Here is a 26,678-nt window from a genome sequence, read left to right as displayed (position 1 = left end):
CAACTGAAATTCATAAAAACAATTGAACCTTGCACCTTAATTGTGCATTCATCATTTCAACAAAGCCCTCCCTTTCTCACTTCTTCCGCCCTAAACCCTACCCCCTTCCCACCCCCTCTCCACTGTGCCCCACCTGGATATGCATCTATTTCTCCCCCTTCCCCTCCACTTCCACCAACATTCCTTCCTCTAGCTTCACAATTTGCAACTCTTTTTGCCCTTAGTTTTAATATAGAGGTATGTTGCTTGGAATCCTTTTGTCTCACACCTTTTGTCTGTTCACCTCTGGCCCTTGTCCACCATCTGCCTATTCAATGACTCAATGACACATGTACCTAGGTACGGCTACATTCTTTATTTTTGCATACAATACAGAAAGTGTGCAAAGAGTCATCAATAGGGATGCAAAGAGCTGGCATGCAATCTTAACGGATGGAGTTCATAAGTTCATAAGTCATAGGAACAGAATTAGGCCATTTGCCCATCGAGTGTACACTGCCATTCACTCATGGCTGATCTATTTTTCCATTTCAATCCATTCTCCTGCCTTCTCCCCATTAAAAGGAGTGTAGCCTTACAGAGAAATAGATGCGATGAACAGTCTTTTCCCCAGGGTAGGGGAGGATAAAACAAGAGGCCACAGGTTTAAGTTGAGAGGGGAAAGATACCTCCGGGGACTACTTTTTCACAGAGTGTGCGGTGGGAAAGAAGGTCGGCACGGTGGCGCAGAGGTAGAGTTGATGCCATACATCGCCAGAAACCCAGGGTCGATCCTACTGGTGCGGTCGGTATGGAGTTTGTTCTTTCACCCTGTGACCATGTGTGTTTTCTCTGAGTGATCCGGTTTCCTATCACATTCCAAAGAGTTACAGGTTTGTAGGTTAATTGGCTTCAGTAAAAGTTGTAAATTGTTCCTAGTGTGTAGGATAGTGCTAGTGTGTAGGGTAGTGCTGGGGTGATCGCTGGTCGGCATGGACACAGTGGGCCGAAGGCCTTGTTTTCGCGTTGTATCTCTAAAGTCTAATGCCTTCAGAAGAAGTTATAGAGGTGGGTACAATCACAACATTTAATTCAACCCTCACTCGCAGTGAATCACAGCATTTGCCGGCGGCCTGGCCCACCACTCCTCCATCTCGGGGGGTTGTTGTCATCTTTCCTCACTGAACCGAGAAGGATTTCCCTTTCAAGTATTTGTCCAGTCCCCTCGTGAATGTTAACATTGGGTCTAACCGACAACAGGCACAAAATGCTGCAGTAACTCAGCGGGTCAGGCAGCATCTTTGGAGAAAAGGAATAGGGGATGTTTCAGGTAGAGAACCTTGGTGAGACTGAGAGGCAGGGGGTGAGAAACTAGAGGTATAGACGGTACTTTGCATGAATGAGTGGAAGATATGCAAAATACAATGACGACAATCAAGCAAATATGCGGCACACAATAGGCCATTGTTGGCTGTGGGATAGGTGATAATGAGTATACCAGCAACATTGGGTCTGCTTCCATCAGGTTTTCAAGAAATGCATTCCAGATCAAACAACTTTCTACATAAACAACATTTCCATGAATTTTCTCTCCTGACTCGATGCCTAAAGAAGAATCCCGACCCGAAACGTCACCAATCCTTTTCCTCCAGAGATGCTGCCTGACCCGCTGAGTTACTCCAGCACTTTGTGTCTCTCTCGTTAACTCCACTTTGGTTTATTTTGTCAATGACCTTAAAAAGAAGCTCTCAAGCTTCTGTGACAGGCAAGGGTGTTTCTAGTCCTGAACATTTAAGCTGGGGCTGCTTCTCGTGAGTTAATGCAGTCCCCCCAGAGTCTGCCTTGATCTACTTCACAAATTAGAGAAGAATTTCCAAACCTTCAGTTTTCATAAATTGCCCACAGATTTTTCCCCTCTGGCCTTTTTCCTTCACTGTCCCAACAGGGATGGTGAAGTGCCAAGTCTGCAAGGAAGGTTTGTTGGATTACATAATCTTTCAATGTGTCAGAGGAGGAGACAGGAGTGCTGCTCCTGTCACTATAGCACACCCCATTACTCCTCAACAGGCAAGGCCACGAGCATAATTAAGGATGAGTCTCACCACGGACACTCCCTCTTCTCCACTCTCCCTTCAGGCAGGAGGTACAGAAGTGTGAAACACACACCCCCAGACTCAGGGATAGTTTCTTCCCAGCTGTTATTGGGCAATTGAACCATCCTATTAACATCTCGAGAGGGGCCCTGAGCTACCATCTACCTCATTGGAAACCCTCAGACTATCTTTAATTAGGGTTTAAAGGAATTTAAATTGCATTAAATTTTAAATTTAAAGGAATTTAAATCAAATTAAAGGGTTTAAATTACTTGTACTAGATGTTATTCCCATTATCCTGTATCAGTACACTGTGGACGGCTTGATTGTAATCATGTATAGTCTTTCTGCTGACTGGATAGCATGCAATAAAAAAGCTTTTCACTATACCTTGGTATTCGTGACAATAATCTAAACCAAACTAAACTATCACCTAAGATAGACTTAAAATGCTGGAGTAACTCAAAGTATCAGGCAGCATCACTGGAGAAAAAGATTAGGTGACGCTTCGGGTTGAAACCCTTCTTCAGACTGAAAGTAGAGGTGAGGGAGGGGGTTATAAACTGGATTGAACGTAGGGCCCAACTGCCTCTACTGCCCATGCCCACACGTCCTTCTCCCCCCCCGCTCTGCTCCTTCTAACCTCTGTCATCCTTTGCTTCTGCCCTTGCCTGGACTCTGGCATTCCCTCTCTGACCTCCCCTCCCCCCCCTCTCCCTCCCTCTCCCACACCTCCTCAACACATTGCCTGTCAAAGGACAACACTGGCCCAAGTCCGAAATGAGCATCAAGACGTCGCTGTCTCTGTTTGACAGTGAAACAAGAAGTGAAATGTCCTGTGTAAAGATTAACCAGCACTTCACAAAGTAGCACTTAAAAATAAAATGTTAGATGAAAAACCACTTACTGTCCGATGGAATGCTTTCACGCAATGTCAAGAAGGGGGTTGGAATTTTTGAAATATTTCTGGGTTTCCTGCAGATGACTTTGGAACACCAATTAAGTCCACGTGGCTCTGAACATACTAGTTACCGTCCCTGCTCACTCTGTCAAAGCAAGTGATGCATGCTCAGTCAAGCTCCCATCCACTCAGCTACTTGAGCCTGTCTCTGTTTGACTTACGCACCACATCAATGTGAAGCTGTGTGACACTTTACGTAAACAAGGCATATCTGATTTCACAGAGACCTTGACTGCACTCTCTAACTCAGTCACCACCAGCACGGTAATTTGGTACAGCACATGCTGTACCTACACAGTATATTATTTGGCAGTCACTTCCTGACTTGTAAGCTTGCCAATGCAAGTGAGTTCCGCATAAGAATGTTCCTGTCAATGGCTCAATAACACTGACTTAAGGCAACCTAGGCTGGGCAGGGGCCAATTTTCGCAATTGTTATTGTTGTTGAAAGTAATGCCTCTTTCCATCAACCGTCAAGAGCTAAGAGTCAACGGTGTTTTATTGCCATATGTCCCAAAACGGAACAATGTAATTACAAATATGTAAATATATTACTCGTAAAAAAAGTCATAAAATTGCATTATACATGACAAGAAACCAGTTTATATTAAAAAAATTAGGTAAGAAACAGACACATAAATAGATAATTGTACTGCAGTCAAATATATTGTTCCCAAGTATATATAGTTTGGAGCCTATTTGGAGGTTGTAGTGTTTAATAGACTGTTGCTTAGAGGGAAGAAGCTGCTCCTGAACCTGAACTTTACAGTTTTCAGGCTCCTGACGGCAGGGATGAAATGGGACAGTGACCAGTGTGGTGTGGGTCTTGAACCAACCTGCACCCTAACCTCAACTCTACCTCAGCGATAAACTAGATCGGACTTTATACGACTGCGGTGGTGTAGCCACTAGAGCCGCTGTCTCGGGTTCGATCCTGACCTCGGCTGCTGTGTGGAGTTTGTATGTGCTACCTGTGACCGCGTGGGTTTCTTTCGGGTGCTCTGGTTTCCTCCCACATCCCAAAGACGTGTGGGTCTGTGGAGTAATTGGCCTCTGATTGGCGAATGGGGCGGAGTGAAATATAAAGGACAGGGGCGGAGTGAAATGTAAAGCTGGGGGGAGGGATATAAGTGGAAAGGGATGGGGAAGGAGAAAGAGGGGGGATAACAGGGAAATGGAAGACTCAGTAAGGGTGGGAGTGAACAAATTAAGGAGGGGATAGGAACAGGGGGAGAAACAAAGAACTGCAGAGGCTGGTTTATACGAAAGATACACACAAAGTGCTGGAGTAACTCAGCGGGTCAGGGACCAACTCTGGAGAAAAAGGATGGGTGACGTTTCTTCAGACTGGGGTCTGAAGTAGGGTCGCTACCCAAAACGTCACCTATCCTTTTTCCGCAGAGATGCTGCCTGACCCGCTGAGTTACTGCACCATTTGTGTCTCTCTCGGGGGGTAAGGGGTGTTGAGAAACGGTGTACTGAACCATTACGATGCTGAAAACTCATCAAAAGCCCTTGGCTGGTTGTGTGAGGCTTGAAAGGTGATTTAGAAATCTCTCTCTTTCTGATGCATGTCACTAGGCGGGCAATTCTGAGTGCATTTAGAATGGCACAAATAATTGTTATAAATGAAGGATATGCATGTCAGAAGGATCTCGACCCGAAACATCACCTATTCCTTTTCTCCAGAGATGCTGCCTGACCTGCAGAGTTACTCCAGCTTTTTGTGTCTATCTTCTAAATAAAACACCGGCTTGTTTCAGGAGCCAAATTCTGTGCATAGGAACTATTGAGAACATTCCGGAAAAGACTTTCCGTTGGCTGGTATGGAATGTGTCCACTTCCTCTGGGCTTATAAATCACAGTAACACGGTGAATGCAAGCACAAGAACCATGAGCACTGAGGGATGTCTGAATAGTGCATCAGGAAAGGCATATTGCAGTTTAGAGACAGAGCAATGAAACAGGCCCTTCGGCCCACCGAGTTCATGCCGACCATCGATCACCCATACACACTAGTTCTATATTATCCCACCTCTTCATCCACTCCCCACACATTAGGAGGCCACTTACAGAGAGGCCAATTACTCTACAAACCCGCACGTCTTTGGGATGTGGGAGGAAACCGGAGCACTCAGAGGAAACCCACATGGCCACAGGAAGATCATGCAAAGTCCACACAGATAGGACCCAAGATCAAGATCAAACCGGCGTCACTGGTGCTATATATATAAGTGTGTATGTGTGTGTGTGTGTGTGTATGTGTGTGTGTGTGTGTTATAATATGAGGTTTTCATATTATATATTAAATATTAATTATATATATAATGAATATATTTCCACACAAACATATATGTAACTAATATATGTTATCATATGCATATATATTATATATTAAATATTAATATTACATTATTATATTATATTAATATTTTATATATATATATATATGCATGTGTGTATATGTGTAAATATATATGTATATATATTGTGTGTGTCTGTGTGTGTGTGTGTGTGTGTGTGTGTGAAAATAGATGAATATATATTTCTTATATAAGTTACCAAACATTTCTTACTGCTTCCTTTGTCAATGATCTACCAGTGCTCTCCATAATGTTTGGGACAAAGACCCATCATTTATTTATTTGCCTCAGTATTCCACAATTTGAGATTTGTAATAGAAAAAAATCACATGTGGTTCAAGTGCACATTGTCAGATTTTATTAAACGTTTTTTTTAATACATTTTGGTTTCACCATGTAGAAATTACAGCTGTGTTTACACATAGCCCCTCATTTCAGGGCACCATAATGTTTGGGACACATGGCTTCACAGGTGTTTGTAATTGCTCAGGTGTGTTTAAATGCCTCATTAATGCAGGTATAAGAGCGCTCTCAGCACCTAATCTTTCCTCCAGTCTTTCCATCAACTTTTATTGCTGTTTATCAACACGAGGACCAAAGTTGTGCCAATGAAAGTCAAAGGCATTATGAGACCGAGAAACACAAATAAAACTGTTAGAGACATCAGCCAAACCTTTGGCTTACCAAAATCAACTGTTTGGAGCATCATTAAGAAGAAGGTAGACAAAAGTGCTGGAGAAACTCAGCGTGTGCAGCAGCATCTATCGAGCGAAGGAAATAGGCAACGTTTCGGGCCAAAACCCTTCTTCAGACTTAAGAAGAAAGAGAGCACTGGTGAGCTTATTAATCGCAAAGGACTGGCAGGCCAAAGAAGACCTCCACATCTGATGACAGAAGAATTCTCTCTATAACAAAGAAAAATCCCCAAACACCCGCCTGACAGATCAGAAACATTCTTCAGGAGTCAGGTGTGGATTTGTCAATGGCCTGCAGAAGACTTCATGAACTGAAATACACTGCAAGATACAAACCGCTGGTTAGCTGCAAAAGTAGGATGGCCAGGTTACAGTTTGCCAGGAAGTACCTAAAAGAGCAACCACAGTTCTGGAATGAGGTTACACAAAAAAGCTGGAGAAACTCAGCGGGTGCAGCAGCATCTATGGAGCGAAGGAAATAGGCAGGTTTTATTATTGTATATGCCGAATACCAGTTTGTGTACCCGCTGAGTTTCTCCAGCTTTTTTGTGTAACCTTCGATTCTCCAGCATCTGCAGTTCCCTCTTAAACTCTGGAATGAGGTGTTGTGGACAGATGAGATCAAGATTAACTTGTATCAGGGTGATGGCAAGAGCAAAGTATGGAGGAGAGAAGGAACTGCCCAAGATCCAAAGCATACCACCTCATCTGTGAAACACTGTGGTGGGGGTGTTATGGCCTTGGCATGTATGGCTGCTGAAGGTACTGGCTCACTTATTTTCATTGACATATCCTATCTGCTCAAGTTCAAACAAATACCTCAAAACTCATTGGCCGGCAGTTCATTCTACAGCAAGACAATGATTCCAAACATGCAGCTAAAGCAACAAAGGAGTTTTTCAAAGCTAAAAAATGGTCAATTCTTGAATTGCCAAGTCAATCACCCGATCTGAACCCAATTGGGCATGCCTTTTAAATGCTGAAAAGAAAACTGAAGGGGACTAGCCCCCAAAACAAGCATAGGCTAAAGATGACTGCAATACAGGCCTGGCAGAGCATCACCAGAGAAGACACCCAGCAACTGGTGATGTCCATGAATCGCAAACTTCAAGCAGTCATTGCATGACAAGGATGTGTGGCAAAATACTAAACATGACTACTTTCATTTACGTGGTATTGCTGTGTCCCAAACATTAGTGCCCTGAAATGTATAAACATTGCTGTGATTTCTACATGGCGAAACCAAAATGTATAAAAATGTCCTTCATTAAAATCTAACAATGTGCACTTTAATCACATGCAATTTTTTTTTCGATTAAATATCTCAAATTGTGGATTACAGGCAAATAAATAAATCATGGGTCTTTGTCCCAAACATTATGAAGGGCATTGTAGCTTTCATTTGCTTGGTGTTTATTTGCTGTTCAAGAATTAATGTTTGCAAAATGCAACCAGGCATGAAAAATGTTCAACTGCATATTTTGTCCCGCAGTAAAAATAAACAGGAACATCTGCAGCACAAACTGGTAAACGGCATATACAATAATAAACCTTTTACTCCTTTCCACCAAAACACCATCTGCAGTCATGTGCAAGCCTTTGGTGGATATAAATAGGTCTTTGTACCACTTCCTTACATGCCACACTCAGAAAGCACCATCATCTCTGTAAGTGCCCGTTTCTCTCACAGTTATGGGCAAGACTGCACAATGATTTGCATATTTTACACTCTATTAGCACAATTACTCAGCAAGTGAATCCCTGGGGACTAATAACTACACATTGTTTCTCTTCACTTCCTAAACTGTTATGTATTTTTAAAAGCACTTTATACCGATTGTAGATATTAATCTACCAGTAAACTACCGTCTAGTTTCATTGACTAATATGTATGTCGTTTTGATCAACAGCGGAAAATAACCTGATGCATTATTCTTCCCCACTCCAGAGCTGCCTATCAGAATGAACGCTATCCTTTAGCATGCTGATTGCAACACTGAGTGTTTCCCTTGCCGTACGTCAATAAAGCTAAACAATTTATGAAGTGGAATTTGCATTGATATAATACTTTTCAAATATTGTACTGAAGCACTCCTGATGAAGTGAATCATAAACAGCCACAAATCAAGTCCCCACAAAACAACAGGTAATATATTTGTTTGCAAGGTTAGTTGGTTATAAATATTACATAGCATTCCTGCATTTGGGGTGGTGCAGTGGCGCAGCTGGTAAGATGCTGCCTCACTGCGCCATGGACCCATGTTCGATCCTGACCTCAAGATCAAGATCAAGATCAAGATAGATCAAGATCAAGATACATTTATTTGTCACATGTGCCAGTTGGCACAGTGAAATGTGATCACCATACAGCCATACAATAAAAGCACCTCTGGACCGCTTGGGTTTCCTCCAGGTGCTCCAGGTTCCTCCCACATGTGAAACATGTGTGGATTTGTAGGCTAATTGGCTTCTGTAAATTACCCCTATTGTGTAGGGAGTGAACATGATAGTGAGATAACATAGAACTAGTGTGAATAGGTAATCGATGGTTGGCATAGCATGGACTTGGTGGGTGGAAGAGCCTGTTTCCATGCTGTATTTCAAAAATAAATGAAATATTTTCAAAATAACATGGGATTTTTTTCATTGATGATGTAGGCCGACCCAGTGTCACAAGGACATTGGGCATTAATGCAATAAAATAAGAAGTGCATAACTCCTTGGGCCAAGATCAAACATGACATTGTCAGAGACTTGAAACTTGAAAATTGTAACAGGGGTCACATAGAACATAGAGCAGGCAAGAGAATAGTACAGGAACAGGCCCTTCTGCCCACAAGGTGTGTGCCAAACTGGATGTCTACTGCACATCTCATATTTCTTGCACTTAATCCACATCCCTCCATATATTCACGTGCCTATCTATGTCACCTGTTCTGTGCGGTCCTAGAAGAGGTTTGACTATTATTTATTGCAATTGTTTCACTCTTTGGATTGATTCATTGATTAAAAGACACAGGATGGAAACAGGCCTTTCGGCTCAACGAGTCCATGCCAACCATCAATCACCCGTTCACACTAGTTTGATGTCATCCCACTTTCTCATCCACTCCCTACATATTGGGGGTAATTTACAGAGAGTTAATTAACCTACAAAAACCTGCACGTATTTGGGATGTGGTAGGAAACCTGAGCACCCGGAGGAAACCCATGCAGTCACAGGGAGAATGTGCAAACTTTGCACAGACGGCACCTGAGGTCAGGATCGAACCCAGGTCTCTGGCGCTGAGAGACAGCAGCTCTACCAGATGCACCCTTACGTTACTCTCTATACATTTGGTACGATTTATCTGGATAGTGTGCAAAATGAAGCTTTTCATTGTATCTTGGGAAACCTGACAATATTAAACTTAACTAAACATGGAGAACACATATGGCCTTTGTGTAATATTGCATCTGCTGAAAGTGCAGCACCCTCTCAGTACCAGTGGAACTTTGGGCTTCAATAAAGGAGTCCAATTCACTGCAGAGAAACAGCAAAAGGGGTTTCCCTGTATTGACTAAAACCTAAAAAACAAATAATTTCATCCTCAGTACTTTTTTCCCCACAGTGCTCTTGAGTTTTTCCACCATCAGCAAACACATTCCAGGCTGACGTTCCTTGCCAGATTCCAGTCCGACTCGCCCTGAGGTACCGGCCTTTTTAGGCTTTGCCTGCGTATAAATCAGCCGAACACGATTCCTACACGGTGAGTTAAATTGGAAGCTCCACAGTCACTTTATATATGACTGACATTTAAGAGGAGGTTTTGTTGATGACTTGACAAGACATGGAAAGGGAGGAGAGAAGAAAAAGTAATTTATGTGTCAGCACTCTCTGCTGCCAGCTGTTTGTGAGGTGTGTGTGTGTGTGTGTATGTGTGTACACATATTTGCATCTGTGAGCTTGTACATGTGCATGTGCCTGTATATGTGCGCACATGTGTGTGCATGAACGCATGTGAGTGTGTGTGTGTATGTGCATATCCAATTTTGTATCTACGTGTATATGCATCTGTGTGTGTGTGTGCGCGTGCATGTGTATGTGCATACATATTTTTGCATTTATGAGTTTGTACACATGTATGTGCATGTGCCTGCGTGTGTGTATATATATATGTATATGTGTGTGTATGTATATGTATATGTGCCGGAATGCATACACACACATATGTGTGTAGGTCTGTACTTGCATGTGTGTGTATGTGCATGTGTGCATCTGTAAGTGTGTGTGCGTGTGCGTATGGAAAGGCTTTGTATGGAAGTAGTGTTGCATGCAAGATTAATTTTTGCCTGTCCCCTGCAGTTTTGGGCGGGACCGCTAATGTCTTAATAATAATAATAATGGATGGGATTTATATAGCGCCTTTCTAGATACTCAAGGCTCTTAAGGTTCCTGCACAGACTTTTACTGATCACTGTCGTGAGTAATCTAGGTGTAATTTATGTTTTTGTCTGAGCAAGTGAGGTTTTCACTGTATTTGCACCTCACCATCCTTGTGCATGTGACAATAATATCGACTTGCATTGTCTCCACTTTAGTTTAGAGATACAGGAAAACAGAGCTTCCCAGGGAAAACGCACGCAGGTCACAGGGAGAACGTACAAACTCTGTACAGACAGCGCCCGTAGTCAGGGTTGAACCCGGGTCTCTGGCGCTGTAAGGCAGCAACTCTACCACCAAAATCACTGAACTAATCTCAAAGCCAGAACGAGATGTGCACAAATTGTATTATTGCAATATCTGTAATAAGATCCCTATTTTGTTTGTTAGCTACATGTATCGAGGGATGAGGAGATAGGACCAGGAAGATGAGACATTGAGAGGCTAAACATCTTTTCTTGGCAATCCTGTTTTTCGTAGGAAAGAACAGCAGCATGTAAATGTCCTAGCTAACCAATCTTTTGACAGTGCCAACCGTTTTAGTCTCTGACCTTTCAAATAAACTCCAGTGATTCAAATCCATTCTGGGTCCATTAAGCAACACTCCATGATTGGTAGCATTGTAATCTTTCACCGTGACCGTTTCAGATATAGAATGATTGACTTCTGACATCAAATAGGTTTTCCATGCATTACAGCACTCAACAAAGATCTCACTGCAACAAGATTTTAAAATCACAATATGGGGCCTGTTATAACCCCAGACTTGTAAATGCAGGTGTGTCTGCTTACCTCTACCGGTTGAGGGATGGTCAGCTTTGGTAACTTGCACTTGGAGGTTGTTGTGCAGGGTTTCACATCCAGGAGGTTTCCGAATGCCTGGTTACTGAAAGCATCCTCGATTTCCATCAGGGGTTTTAGCTCTGGTGACTCAATGGGGGCTTGTTCCTGCCCGTCCATTGGCCTGACGTAGGCGGTGGGCTTCTGCTGAAGAACACTGGACTTGCAGTGGAGTCCTGGCAGGAAGTTCTGGCTGGAGAGAGCACTGCCACCAGGAATCAGGGAGGTGGAGGGGAGCGGTGAACCGCAGGAGTAGGAGCCACCGTCGGTATCAATGGGGGACTTCATGTGGCAGCCGTCTTTGTAGGAGTGATCGCTGCTGGCCGGCTTGGAGTGGCCGTGCCGCTTGGAGCGCGAGGTGGTGCCGGGACTCGACGACTGAAGCTTCACGCAGTCGTCAACACTGGCCTGCAGGTCACTTTTGTGCAGCTCGCTCTGACCAGCGTACGGGTCGCCGTACCTGTCCTGGGACTGTTCGTGGGAGGCCGGGTGCTTCTCCCTGCCCTGTTGGTTGCCCGGCTGACTACCGCTCTGCAGGCCATGCCCACCAGTCGACCCGTGTCCACCTCGGGACCACTCCACCCGTGACTTTTTGCTGGGGTGCCCGTGCAGCAGCGTAGAACTCAGCGACAGGCAGGAGGAAGGCGGGGGCATGCAGGAGGAAGAGTGATTGCCACTTTGGTGCGATGGCACCACCTTAGTCCTGGGCTCGCTGAAGAAACTTGGCTCCATCTTATCCGTGGGCGTCTGTGGGATCAGGGACTTGGGGATGCCCACGAGGTGACTCTGGTTGGAACGGTTGGTCAGCAGGTCCTTCATCTCGTCGTAGTTCCCTAAAGTATTCTGCACACGGCTAGAAAGCGCATCACCTTTGCTGGTCTGAAAGATATTAGACGGCATACAAAACTGGACAATAATTATTTTAAAAGCACAGCAGTAAACCCTTGCAATACATCCCTCCCAAACAGAAAACATTTGTACATCACATACTTAAAGCTCACAAAATAGACCTTTTAAATATCCCAAAATATAATTGATAAATCCGATTCATTATTGGGATGTGTTTGGTGAACCAACGAGAAGAGAAGGGTTTCATCTCTCATCCATTATGGTTAATGCTTGACCCCAGAGAGCAGATGATTCTTAACTAGTTAGTTAGGTTAGTTTAGTTAGTTTAATCAGTTCTTTAGCTTAGTTAGTTTAGTTTATTATCACATGTACCGAGATACAGTGAAAAGCTCTTATTGTTGCATGCTATCCAGTCAGCGGGAATACTACACATGATTACAATCAAGCCATGCACAGTGTAAAGATACATGATAAAGGGAATAATGTTTAGTGCAAGATAAAGTTCAGTAAAGTCTGAATGAAGATAGTCTGGGGGTCTCCAATGAGGTAGATGAAAGGTCAGGACCACTCTAGTGGGTGATGGGATGATTTAGTTGCCTGAAGTCAGCTGGAAAGAATCTGGAAATGTGTGTTTTCAAATGTCTGTACCTTCTGCCTGATGGGAGAGGGGGAAAGATAGAGTGTCCAGGGTGAGACTGGCCCTTGATTATACTGGTAGCCTTGCCGAGGCTACGTGAAGTGTAGATGGAGTCAATGGAAGGGAGGTTGGCTTGCGTGATGATGTGGGCTGCACATTTTACAGTGACCAAACAAAGCCTCACGCCAAAGCATTTTACTGGGGGAGAGCTCTCTGCGCCACAGGCGGAGAGTATATAGAGCCCAGCCTCCTGAAAGGCAAAATGAAAGGGTTAGTTTGGGATTGGCAAACAGAAGTACCAGATGTTGCCGACCTTTCCTCACCAAGTCGCTGATAATGCCGGAGGATGTCAATTTAATCCTGGGTAGGTCATACATATCGGCCTCTGGACAGCTGCCAAGGGCATGATTTCCTTTGAAGAGTGTCGGCTAAAAGACAGCAGAGTGCAACACCCTTTGAAAAAAAGCTTTGATTTTTTTCGCTCTCCCTCTATTAAAATAACGGGACGAATACAATGATGGAGGATGTGTCTGGGGTTGAACGGTGCACAAGTTGGCTACTTAAATTGTACCAGCTATGAAGAAACAACTTAAACATTTTTTTGTAAATGTGTACATTTATCATCACAGGTGGTGTAGTGCTAGAGTTGCTGCTTTATGGAGTCAGAGACCCGGATTCGATCCTGACTGTGGGTGCTGTCTGTATGAAGTTTGTACGTTCTCACTGTGACCGCCAGGGGTTTTCCCCGGGTGCTCCAGTTTCCCCCACACTACAAAGACGTACAGGTTGGAAGGTTAATTGGCTTTGGTAAAATTGTAAATTGCCCCTAGTGTGTGAGATAGCGCTAGTGTACGGGGTGATTGCTGATCAGAGCGGACTCGATGGGCCGAAAGACCTGTTTCCGCACTGTATCTCTAAAATCTAAGTCTAAAGATAGCATCTTAAAACTCTGGTACGCGCTGATTCTCACCATTCATTAATCTCCCTAATGTGCAAGATAGTGCTAGCACGGGGTAATCACTGGTCAACATTGACTCGGTTGGGCAAAAGTCCTGTTTCCGTGCTGTATCTCTAAACTAAACTAAAATCTTCCCTGCGTCTGCAGTGCCACACTGCACACCTCCTCCCAGTCAGATTTACAATGGAAATGATTTAACAACACACAACTTAAGGCATTGATCAATGCCAGAACACATAATATTCATCAATCTTTCCCATTAGCTATTAAGAGAGTGCAAATCAGTTGCTTTTTACACCTAGACTGAAGCTCACTCTCTCATCAATGAGCAAAGCTTTTCATTCAATTGCTGCTTCTTTAAAAAAAAAAACAGCTTTTTAAGCTCAATACGGCATCTGAGAAGACAATACCATTGCACCCTGCATATCCCACCCTGGGTGTCTGCTATTTCACATTCCTAACCCTCAAGACCCATTTCCCAAATTTGCTGCTTCCTCTGTTGACACTCCGAGCAGAATGTGCAGTCAGGAAGATGGAACATGATTTTAATTATGGATTGAAACAAATTTGGGAACTGTGAATGTACCGACCTCTTCACATCTTACTCAAAGGTTAGAGGGAGAAAGCAGGATATTGCGGTTGAAAGGGAAAAATAGATCAGCCATGATTGAATAACCCACACTCGATGGGCTGAATGGCCTAATTATGTTCCTATCTCTAAGCATCTTATGAATTTTAAAGGTAAAAACTGCGTCCAGATTCATTAACAGTGAGAATCAGTGCATACTAGAGTTTTAAGATGCTATGTACAGAGATACAGAGAAGAAACAGTACACGAGCATTATCCTACACACTCTGTACACAAGCATTATCCTACACACTAGAGACAATTTACAATTTTACGGCAGCAATTACCCTACAGACCCGTATGTCTTTGGAGTTTGGGAAAAAAACTGTGTACCCGGAGAAAACTCATGCAGTCAAAGGGAGAACGTACAAACTCTGTACAGACTCCGTACTCCGATGTTCAGGATCGAACCCGGGTCTCTGGCATTCTAAGGCAGCAACACTACCGCTGCGCCTCTGTGCTGCTCTGTAACTATCGCTACAGTTTTCCCGTTCTGAGTATGTTAAACAAACTGAAGTAAGGGACCAGCTAACCGCCACCACTATCTCAACGATATCAAATTTCAGCTGAAATAACACATTTTCACCAGGCTACCTTGTAGGGTTCACCGAATAGATTAAAACTTGAGGCAAACAGATCTTCATCTTGATGGACTTCCTGATTCCGTCTCTCCCATTCTTTTCTCCTCAGCGCGTTTCGATCCTGTTCGTAGTGACTGCAACAGACATTGGAGAGAGGTCATTAATAGGCATGAATGCTCGGCGGTAGTTTCCCGAGGTCCCTGCAGAACCCACTGGGTGTGTCCCTGTGACAGACGATGGAGCACAGCGCAGTATAGCACAGTAACGGTCTGAAGAAGGGTCCCAACCCGCAACGTCACCTATCCATGATCTCCAGAGGTGCTGCCTCGACCCGCCGAGTTACTCCAGCACTTTGGGTTTTCTTTTGTAAACCAGCATCTGCAGTTCCTTGTTTCTGCAGGAACAAGCCCTTCAGCCCAACATCACATAGCTGAACATGATACCAAGATCATCTCTTATCTATGTGCACATAATCCATATCCCTCCAATTCCCTGCATAACAATATGCCTATCCATATGCCTGAGTGTACATTAACCGCTTCCCTATAATTCCCAGTATATCTATATCCCAATCCATATGCCTACGTGTACATAATCCATATGCCTCCAACCCACATATCTATATGCCTATTCAAAAGCCTCTTAAGTGCCACTGTCATCAATGCTTCTTAAATGTCACTATCACATCTGTCTCCACCACCACCCTAGGCACCCACCATCCTCTGGGTAAAAGACTTGCCCCACACATCTCCGTCAAACTCTCCCCCTTCTCACAGTAAAGCTACCCCCTCTAGTCTTTGATTTTTCCACCCTGGGGAGAAAAGATTCTGACTGTCTACCGTTTCTAAGCCTCCCATAATTTTTATACGCGATGGATCGATTGTTACCGTTAAGACCCTCGAAGCGCGGAGCGACCTGCCTGCTGGAAGAAGAAGCGGAGGGGAGCAGAGGGTGGATAGGGACTGGGAGGTGGAAAGGGGCGCGGCATCGAGACGGCTCAAACCGTGAAGGAAAATGCACAAACAGAAGAGGTGGCAGGTTCCAACTTGCAGTGACAACCCTCGGGGAGCCATGCAGTGAGGGACACTTCTGTGCATTGAGCCTGCATTGATTTGTTATGAGCTGCTGGCTGCGCTCGGTATCAGTTAATTAGCGTACAAATTTGAGATGACAATTTAAATAGTAGATTGCACACGCTGATGTTATCTGTGGCAAGGGTAAAAAAAAAAGCCCAACATCTGCTGCCTTTTGCACAGCTTGAGTAACCAATATTAATATCGGGCGCAAAGGTAAAACTTTCCAGCTGAAGTTGAAAAATCATCAAAGCGCTCCAACCAATTTTCTGGCATTGTGAATAAATGCACTGACGGTCTCACACGATGAGGTGTAATAAAGAAGAAACCTGGCAGCTCCAAGGATTAAATACTACAGCAATCCCTCTTTCAGCGTTAAAATGTTAATTATTAATTTGAAACAGCAGCTAATTAAACTTGCGGTTGATCATTTAGCCTCTTTGTTCTGCTCCTTGCTGAATGTTTACACTGATGGTAAGCATGTTAAATGTAATCAGCCATTCAGAGCTATCAAAGGGAGGGTGATTCCGTTTTGTTCTCTTGAATATGTTTGTCCTTCTCACCACAAAACCCATATAACAACGGGCCTGATCTTTGCTGGAAGAATAACAAAGTCTGAAGAAGGCTCCCGACCCAAAACGTCACTTATCCGTGTCCTCCAGAGATGCTGTCTGACCCGTTAAGTTACTCCAGCGCTTTGTGCCTTTTTTTATATTACAGAGTCATCAGGCCTCACTGACGATAGACGCAAAATGCGTAAATGTAACTCAGCAGGTCAGGCAGCATCTCTGGAGAAAATGGATGGGTGATGTTTCTCGTTTTCTCCAGAGATGCTCCCGACCCAAAACGTCACTTATCCGTGTCCTCCAGAGATGCTGCCTGTGCCTGAACTAAGTTACTCCAGCATTTTGTGTCTATCTTCGGTGTAAACCAGCATCTGCAGTTCCTTCCTACACATATCAGCCCTCACTGTAAGTTCTAAACACCACATTCTGTTACACACCGCTCCTTATCATGGTACAAGATACAATATAACACAGTGGCGCAGCGGTAGAGTTGCTGCCTTGCAGCACCAGAGACCCGGGTTCGATCCTGACCATGGGTGCTGTCTGTACGGAGTTTGTACGCTCTCCTTGTGACCTCGTGGGTGTAACAGAAAGTGGTGTTTAATTCACACCCTAGTGCCTTTGGCCACATACACAGATTGCACCTCGTCCTTGTATTTTTTAAGACTTTTGTTTTTTGCCCAAAAACTCACTAAAGAAAATTAAATAGAACATCAAACAAACAACAGTACAGCCTAAGAACAGGCCCTTTGGTCCACAATATCCATGCTGAATTTGATGCCAGTTTATACTATTCTTCTCTACTCAAATCCCTCCAATCTCTGCAGATCCATGTGCCTATCAAAAAGCCTCTTAAACACCACTATTGTATATGCTTCCATCACTACCACCCGACATCAAGTTCCAGGCACCCACTGTGTAAAAAGAATTGCCCCACACATCTCTTTTAAACTTTGCCCCTCTCACCTTAAAACTATGCCCTCTAGTCTTTGACATTTCCAACCTGAGAAAAAAGGTTCTGACTCTTTACTCTAAATATGCCTCTCATAATTTTATATACTTCTATCATATTTTTGCTCATCCTCTGACACTCAGTTAGTCAGGAGTCATGAACAAAACGTTTTATCTACGTGGCCATTGTAAATCCAGAGACAATCAGCCTTTCTGCCCCAGAGTCAGAACAGTCTAAAATTGCCAATCTCATTCCTGCATGAGATTGGCATTCCTCTCATTCCTCATCAATGAAGAAGAGTCTCGACTCGAAACGTCATCTATTCCTTTTCTCCAGAGGTGCTGCCTGACCCGCTGAGTTACTCCAGCATCTTGTGTGTATCTCTGGTGTAAATCAGCATACGCAGTTCCTTCCTAAACATTTCTTAAAACGTGCCCTTTTTTCTTATTTTTCCTACTCTTCTCAGAGTTTTAATGCACTATTTCCCCCTCTGTTCCCATTTTGCCTCTAATTCATTATTTTTTCACGCTTGTTTCTCTATTTAAACACAAGAAATTCCAGACTTTTGGTTTACAAAACAAGATAAACTAATCTCCTCAGCCTGCACATGATCCAAATCATTCCAGTCCTTGCATATCCATATACTGTACTTATCTAAGAGCCTCTTTAGTGCCACAATCATTTGTGCATCTTACCACCTCTGGCAGTCTGAGGAAAGGGACCCATCCTGAAACATTGTCCTCCATTAATGCTGCCTAGATTACTCCAGTAAACAAGACCCGTTGCGTCTTTGTTCCTCTATTTGTTCCTCAATCTTTAAATTTCATTGGATAGATGGTATCAGAGTTGCTGCCTTACAACACCAGACACTGTGGTTTAATCCTGATTATGAGTACCGCCTATATGGAGTTTGAACGTTCTCCCTGTGACCGCGTGGGTTTTCTCCGGGTGCTCCGGATTCCTCCACACTCCAGACATACAGGCGCGTATGTTAAATGGCTTTGGTAAAATTGAAAATTGTCCTTAGTGCCCTAGTGCGTAGAATAGTGCTAGTGAACAGGGTGATCGCTGGTCGGCGCGGACTCGGTGGGCCGAAAGGCCTGTTTCAGCATTGCATCTCTAAACTCTAAAGTCTCAATCTCAAAGCTCAGGGAACTCCTCAGACATCCTAAAGATACAAGGAACCGTAGACGCTGAAATCTTGCGCAAACCACAAAGTGCTGAAGGAACTCAATGGGCCAGGCAGCATCTGTGGAAGGAATGGACAAACGACGTTTCAGGTTGGGACCCTTCTTCCAAAGACATTTTTCTTGCATGCCATTTGTAGTGGAGCATTAATCCATTCAAATCAAAGGAGATGTTGTTTCGGTTACGTACGGCACAGTAGAGCTGGTAGAGCTGCTGCCTCACGGCGCCGGAGACTCGGGTTCGATCCTGACCTCGGGTGCTGTGTGTGTTGAGTTTGCACGTCCTCCCTGTAATGCCATGGGTTTCCTCCAGGTGCTCGGAAGTGGGATAATATAAAAATAGTGTCGGTTTGGAAAGGGTGAAGGTACCTCTTTCCATGCTGGATCTTTCAATCAATTATAATCATGAAGAGAGTATCTACCATTCCCTGAGCCCCACATAGTCTGAATCCCCTCCACACCAATATATGGACTCACTTCAAGTGATGGTGCACAAGAGCTGTAAGTTGAACAGCACATGAAGAAGATGTTGACACAAGGAACCACAGATGCTGTTTTACCAAAAAGACACAAATCATTGGAGTAACTCAGTGGGTCAAGCAGCATCTCTGAAGATCATGGATACATGATATTTCAGACTCCAAGGAGACTATACGTGAAGATGAAGAATGGCGCACACTCTACATCCTTGAATCCAGCATACGTGGCCCTAAAAACACAACAAAAGAGCAGCAAAAGTAAAAAGAAAGACGTTTATATGGGAGGGCAAATGGAACTAGCTTGGTCTCTTGGACAAGGGCCTATTTTCCTGTCACAAGACTCTATGACTACATATGTAATTTTACTAGCAAGATACCCTGAAATATCCTTGGAGATTAGCTACAAATAATCACTTCACGATATTCCCATGACAATTTTTTTATGCCCACAGACAATAGCTTATTTATTTTTGAATGGATTTAGCACCCAATTACAAATGAAATCCAAGGGAAATATCCTAGGAGTTCACCATACATAGATCTGTCAACGGTAATTTTAACAGTTGGACTTTTGAAGCAATGCAGTCTGTTCATTTAGGGGATTTCTAAAATAAGTGAAACCAGATTTAAGGGATAATGAGGTTGCACTGCAATAATTAGTGAATAATATCACTGAGGATTACATCAGGCATGTTAAAGAGTCAAGAACATTAAGCTACTATGTTCATAACTTTGTCACTCTATTGATAAGTTTATTGTTGTCTTTGTGGTTTGCCCTGTTTGAATGGTTTGAGTATATATATTATAAAATATATTTGCTGTTTGATGAATGTTTCTTTCTAATAATGAGTACACAAGCATATGTTTACTTCTTTTTAATTAACTTTAAATTGGCAGCTGAAGCAACAGAGCTATAATTAAAACAATGACAGCATTAGATTCTAATCTTCACTGCTGTGAAATCCATGTCTCCATGGTGTCAATTTGTGTTTGATATCATTTCCGTGAGGGTATTGACTAGAGTGGTGCTTTCTGAAGAGAAAGTATCTCTTTAGCTAAAATTAAAATAAAGTAGTTAAAATGGTGGTGCAGCGGTAGAGTTGCTGCCTTACAAAGCCAAAGACCCGAGTTTGATTCTGATTATGGGTGCTGTCTGTACAGACTTTGTACGTTCTCTCTGTGACCACGTGGGTTTTCCCCAGGTGCTCCGGTTTCCTCCCACACTCCCCAGACGTACAGTTTTGTAGGTGCATTGGCTGGTAAAAATGTAAATTGTCCCTAGAGTGTAGGATAGTGCTAGTGAGTAGGATGCTCTCTGGTTGGCAGGGACTCGGTGGGCTGAAGGACCTGTTTCTGCGCTGTATCTCTAAAGTCCAAAAGAAACTAAATGACATTGCAGGGTTAAAACAGGGCACCACAGTGGAGAAGCTGGTATTGTTGCAGCCTCACAGCACTAGAGTCGGGGATTTGATCTTGTCTACTGGTGCTATATGCACGGAGTTTGCATGTTCTCCCTGTGACCACGTGGATCTGCTCCAGGTTGCTCTGGTTTTCTCCTCACTCCAAAGATGTTCAGGTTTGTAGGTAAATTGGCTTCTTCAAATTGTCCCCAGCATGTAGGATAGTGCTAATGTACGGGGTAATTGCTGATCGTCGAGGACTCGGTGGGTCTAAATATCCAAGCTGTATCTCTAAAGTATAAAGCCTCAAATCTTGTTGTGAGGCGCACCTTGTCCCTGGTCCAAGTTTAGATTCAGGGTTATTATTGTCACGTGTACCGAGGTACAGTAAAGTGCTTTGTTTTACATACTGTCCAATCAGATCTGATAATACTCTACATAAATACAATCGTCAAACTCGTACAAAATCAGTTCAAACATGTACAACAGAATGGGCAAAGGGGAAGTTACAGAGTGTAGAATATAGTTCCCAGCATTGTAGTGCATCCGTCAAACAGACAAAGTCCAATGTCCGCAATAGAGTAGAGATGAATTGGGCAGTGCCCAGCTTGGCTTATGGAAGGGCCGTTTAGAAGCCTGATGACAGAGGGGAAGAAGCTGTTCTGGTGGTACGCACTTTCATGCTTCTGTACTTTTGCCTAACGGTAACTGGGAGAATAAAGAATATCCAGGGTGGGACAAGTCTTTGATTATGTTGTCGACTTTTCCGATGTAACGTGAAGTGTAGATGGAGTCAATGGAACTATTTAAGAAACATTTAGATAGGTACATGGGTAGGATAGGTTTGGAGGGATATATGCCAAACGCAGGCAGGTTTGACTAGTGTAGATGGGACAACTTGGTCAGTGTGGGCAAGTTGGTTTGAAGGGCCTGTTTCCATGCTGAACGATACCATGACACATTGGCGTAGTAGTAGAGTTGCTGCCAGAGACCTGGGTTAGATTCTGACTAAGGGTTCTGTCTATATGGAGTTTGTACGTTCTCCCTGTGACCGCGTGGGTTTTCTCTGAATGGTCCGGTTTCCTCTCACACTCCAAAGACGTGCGGGTTTGTAGGTTAATTGGCTCTGGTAAAATTGTAAATTGTCCCTAATGTGTAGAATAGTGCTAGTATATGTGGTTCGCTGGTCGGTGTGGACTCGTTGGGCCGAAGGACCTGTTTCCATGCTGTATCTCTAAAATCTAAAGTCTAAAGACTTCTCTAACCAAAAGGATCACAATTTCCCTCTGAATGACCTCACTGTCATTCCAGCTTAATACATTGAATAATGGTCTTAAAGGAATTCATCTGGTTTGGATCAAAGACATCCTCATTATGACGCCTCCTCCAAAACAGTCGGGGACTAACTTCTGAGGAAGTGTTAGTATTCACAAAAGACATTGTAACAAGTTAGAATTACTTTGTTACAGGTGAGATATGACAGTGGCCAGAATTTGTCACAAATCCAATTGCAGTTAAAACTAAAAACATACTGTCTACAATATGGTTTAATGTAGATGAATGACAGTCTAAATCCAACAATATCACAGCAGTTAATGTCACCGACTCTCAATTCATTCTCACTGATTTGGGCACCAACATAGAGAATATAATTTTTTATCTAGATTTCATTATGTACTTATGAAGTGTCCCATCTCCATTATTTCAGATAATGCAACATCCTTCAATGTATTATGGCCCAATCTTCTCAAGCCATTTGGAGATGCTGCCTCAGAATACTCATTGAACTTCTATTAGCCTTCTGACTCACACTGACCTACAACTCTACAAATGGCAATATATTCTTGCTTGGCTTGCAAGTTACATTCTCTGTGGACTAAAACATTCTCGAGAAAAACATTAATTAACTTAAACGGGCCAAGCAGCCAAGTGATTTAGTTAAATTCTGTTCAGAGATACAACATGGAAAAAGGCACTTCGGCCCACCGACTCCCCGCTGACTAGTTCACTAGTTCTATCCTACACATGCAGGACAATTTACAGAAGCCAATTAACCTACAAACCTGCACGTTTTTGAAGTGTGGGAGGAAACCGGAGCACGCAGAGAAAACCCACGCAGTCACGGGGAGAATGTGCACATTCCGTAGAGACAGCACCCGCGGTCAAGATGCTGTAAGGCAGCAACTCTGCCACTGCGCCACTGTGCCATCCATGTTTAACAATGTGTGTCACCTGAAACTATACAAGTCTTAATAATTTGGAACACTTTATTTTGTTTTAGAATATTCCATTTGTCTGGAGATTTTTCAAAAAGATCTATTAGTTGGTAGCTCCCAAATTTGACGGTCAGCGTATAAAAGATCTGTAGTTGACACTAAATGCATTCCTGTGCATAAGACATTGAGGTGCTACATACAAAAGCCCAGCTCCAAGTATAGGAGAAATGTGCAGGGCAAGTTGATTTTGACACAGAATGCGCTGCCAGGAATGGTGGTGGAGGCAGATACAAAGTGCTGCTTAAGAGGCTTTGAGATAGGTAAATGCATAGAGTCATATAGTCATACAGTGTGGAAACAGACCCTTCAACCCAACTTTCCCAATCCAAACAGCATGCCCCATCTATACTAGACCCACCTGCCTGCGTTTGACCCATATCTCTCTAAACCTATCGTATCCATGTACCTGTCCAATGTTTCTTAAGCATTGTGATTGTACCGACCTCAACTACCTCCATCAGCAGCTCGTTCCATATACCTACCACCATTTGCTTAAAAATGTTGCCCCACAGGTTCTTACTCTCAGTAAAAGACACTGTGCATGTACCCCATATATTCTTTTCATGATCTGATACACCTCTATAAGATCACCCCTCATCTTCCTACGATCCAATAGAATCCTAGCTTGCTGAATCTCTCCTTATAACTCAGGCCCTCAATTCCTGGCAAAATCCTCGTAAATCTTCTCTGCATCCTTTCCAGCTTAACAACATCTTTCCTATCACAGTATGACCAAAACTGAAAATAATACTCTAAATGTGCAGGAAATGGATCATGTGCAGGCAGAGGAGATTAGTTTATCCTGGCATAATTTGGGGCTGAAAATGTGGGCCTTGGAGCCTGTTCCTATGCTGTACTGTTGTATGTTCTGTATTTCCAGCATCAGCAGTACTTTGGAACGTGCTGCCAGGGGTGGTGATGCAGAAATATATGATAGTAGCATTGAAGAGGCTTTAAGATAGGCACATGGATAAGTAGGAATTGGAGGGATATGGGTTATGTAGGCAAAGGAGATTAGTTTAATTTAACATCATGTTCGGCACAGACATGGTGGGCCGATGGGCCTGTTCCTGTGCTCTGCTGTTCTATGTTCAATGTAAGATGATATCATTAACAGAAAATGTGATGACATGGTTACAATGTCAGTCTAGACTTACACACTAAAGTGCAACTGCTATATATCATGTTGCAATAAAATTAAGACCCAAATATTTGAAATCACAGTGGGATCGGTACGGATGTTGAATGTCTATTAAAGAAATGGAAAACTAACAACTTAGAAAAGGTACAAAACCTTCCGTGCCACTTGGAAAGACCACATCGCTCATGAATTATTGAATGGAGACTTGGAGAAAGAAATGGAAAGGATTTGGAGAAAAGAAAGTGGATTTAGAATGATTCCAGGAACCAAAATTTGCCCAGAATTGAGCACAATTTCCAACATTACAGAAATAGCCAGTGGTTCATAATCAGACATAATTAGTGAATAAGTGATTGAGACAGGTACAATAAGGACATTTTAACAGGCATTTGGACAGGTACATGGATAGGATAGATTTACAAGGATATCAGTCAAATGCTGGGAACATAATCAAAGACTTGTCCCACCCCGATCATTCCCTCTTCTCCCTGCTCCTATCCGACAGTAGGTTCTCAAGCTTGAAAGCGCGCACTATGAGACTCAACAACAGCTTCCCCTCCCTCCATTATCAGGATTCTGATTCGGATTCCATAAACTAGGGTGTTGTCCGATTCACCTCTATCCCAGTGAGGACAATGGACTTTGTCTATGGAACAGATGCACTAGAATGCTGAGAACTCTGCAATTTGTGTCTTCCCCTTTGCACTTGCTTGAAGTGAAAGTGAAAAGTGAGCTTTATCCAGCTCCACCTTTCCAGGGTCATCGGTGCCAGCTCCGATTAGTTCAGTAGCTTTTCATACCTCTAGTTTCCCTCTCGCCTGACCCTCAGTCTGAAGAAGGGTCTCGGCCCGAAACGTCACCTATTCCTTTTCTCCAGAGATGCTGCCTGACCCGCTGAGTTAAGCCAGTATTTTGTACCTATCAATGGTATATCTGATCAGTTTGGATAGGTCATGCCGTAAGTGATAGGAGCAGAATTAGGCCATTTGGCCCATCAAGTCTACTCCGCCATTCAATCAAGGCTGATCTATCTCTTCCCTCTAACCCCATTCTCCTGCCTTCTCCCCATAATCCTTGACATTTGTACTAATAGGATGCAAAACAAATTGTTCCACTATACCTCGAACATGTAACAATAATAAACCTAAACCTAACACGCTAATAGGACTAGATTAAATGAAGTATCTTGGATAGCATTGATGAGTTGGGCCGAAGGGCCTGGTTCCATGCTGCACGACTCTATAACTCTAAGTGCTAAGCTGCAATAATCATCCTTAAGTCTGAACACATATATGACACAGATAAATCCATGTCATGTTATATAACCCCCCAAAATGTCAACGACCTTTTAATATATCAAACGACGTGTAAAGTAAAAAGGCTATTAGTGTCAAAGTACAGCTGCGACATTATGTATATAAGTAGGGTCTAATTTAACCTGGATTCAGGATAGTCTATGATGTACAATGCAGTTCGAGTTCACTGATCTAAAAAATTAGCAGTAAGCTGGGCTCGAGCTGCTGATAAGGAGCACAACAGCACTTGCAGTAAAGTGAGGTCTGGCTCATTTACTGGCCTCATTTCATGCATTAAATTTATGGTTGGAAGATACCAATACACACTCCTGCTGGCATCAGGGAAGGCCCCAGCCTATGATGAGAACTCACTGCACCGACTGCTTCTGTGAAGATGCCCATATTGCTAGGTGGGATTAAAAAGAAAGATGTGGCACTAATGTGACAGAAAGCCTCCATCCACCCAATATTCATACATTCACACAACACGGAAGCAGCCCCTTCGGCCCAACTTGTCCTTGCTGACCACGATTTCCCATCTACTGTAGGGGGCGCCGTCCTGTACGGGTATGGCTGCCCAGCCTGCAGCTGTCCATTTTTTAATCTCTTTTTTTTATTTTTAGTTAGTTGAGTTTTTGTTTTTGTAGTTCTAGCCTTTTTTATGTGGGGGTGGGGTGGGGGGGAAGGGGGAAAAACTGCTTTTCAGGGTCCCTACCTGGTCGGAGAGGCGGCTTTTCTCCGGGCTGCACTGTCGACCCGTCCTCGCGGCCTACCAGCGGGCCTGGAGCGGCATTTCCTGAGGGGACCGCCCAGAACCTTGGCTTCGGCGGTGGCGCAGCGCTGGAGCGCTATCGCGGAGCGGAGCGGGCGATACCTTGCCCGGGTCGCCGCACTGGAGCTCCGGAATGCTGAGACCGCAGGTGAACATCGCGGAGCTGTGGAACGGCCAGCCGCGGGCGGCAGCGCTGAACTTTAACATCGGGAGCCTGGGATCTCTCGGCGAGATCGCCAGTGGTGGAGCTCCGTCCAGCGCGACCTGTCGGCTTCGGAAGCCGCGGTCTCCGGTAAGGAAGCGGCCGTTCCAGGCATCCCAAGCCGCTGAGAGGGTTCTCCCGACGCCGGAGCACCATCACCCGGTGAAGAAGGGCCTGTAACATCGGCCCCCGTAGCGGCGACTGCGGAGGCCTCAATAGGCCCGACTATGGGTGGACATGGGGATGGGGACTGGACTTTATGCCTTCCCTCACAGTGGGAACCATTGTGGGGGAATGTTTTTATATTTATTGTTAAATTCTTTAATGT

The 26,678-nt window shown here is 43.8% G+C and overlaps 1 protein-coding gene across 4 annotated transcripts in view; it reads right to left on the bottom strand.

The window, feature by feature from the left end:
• Positions 1-26,678, bottom strand: part of aff2 (AF4/FMR2 family, member 2) — a 452,626-nt gene that overhangs the window by 314,899 nt on the left and 111,049 nt on the right. For 2 of the 4 annotated variants that reach the window (XM_055643996.1, XM_055643998.1), the window contains exons 2-4: positions 15,021-15,141; positions 13,164-13,268; positions 11,307-12,233 (exon numbers count right to left, since the gene is read on the bottom strand). In XM_055643996.1, coding sequence (XP_055499971.1) covers positions 11,307-12,233; positions 13,164-13,268; positions 15,021-15,141 — 1,153 coding nt within the window. Of the gene's footprint in view, positions 1-11,306; positions 12,261-13,163; positions 13,269-15,020; positions 15,142-26,678 lie in introns of all 4 variants that reach the window. The other 2 variants (XM_055643997.1, XM_055643999.1) reach the window with 2 other exon arrangements.

This window comes from Leucoraja erinacea, chromosome 12, assembly GCF_028641065.1.
Source record: "Leucoraja erinacea ecotype New England chromosome 12, Leri_hhj_1, whole genome shotgun sequence".
NCBI classification, from domain to species: domain Eukaryota; kingdom Metazoa; phylum Chordata; class Chondrichthyes; order Rajiformes; family Rajidae; genus Leucoraja; species Leucoraja erinaceus.
This window is presented reverse-complemented; position numbering and strand designations above follow the sequence as displayed.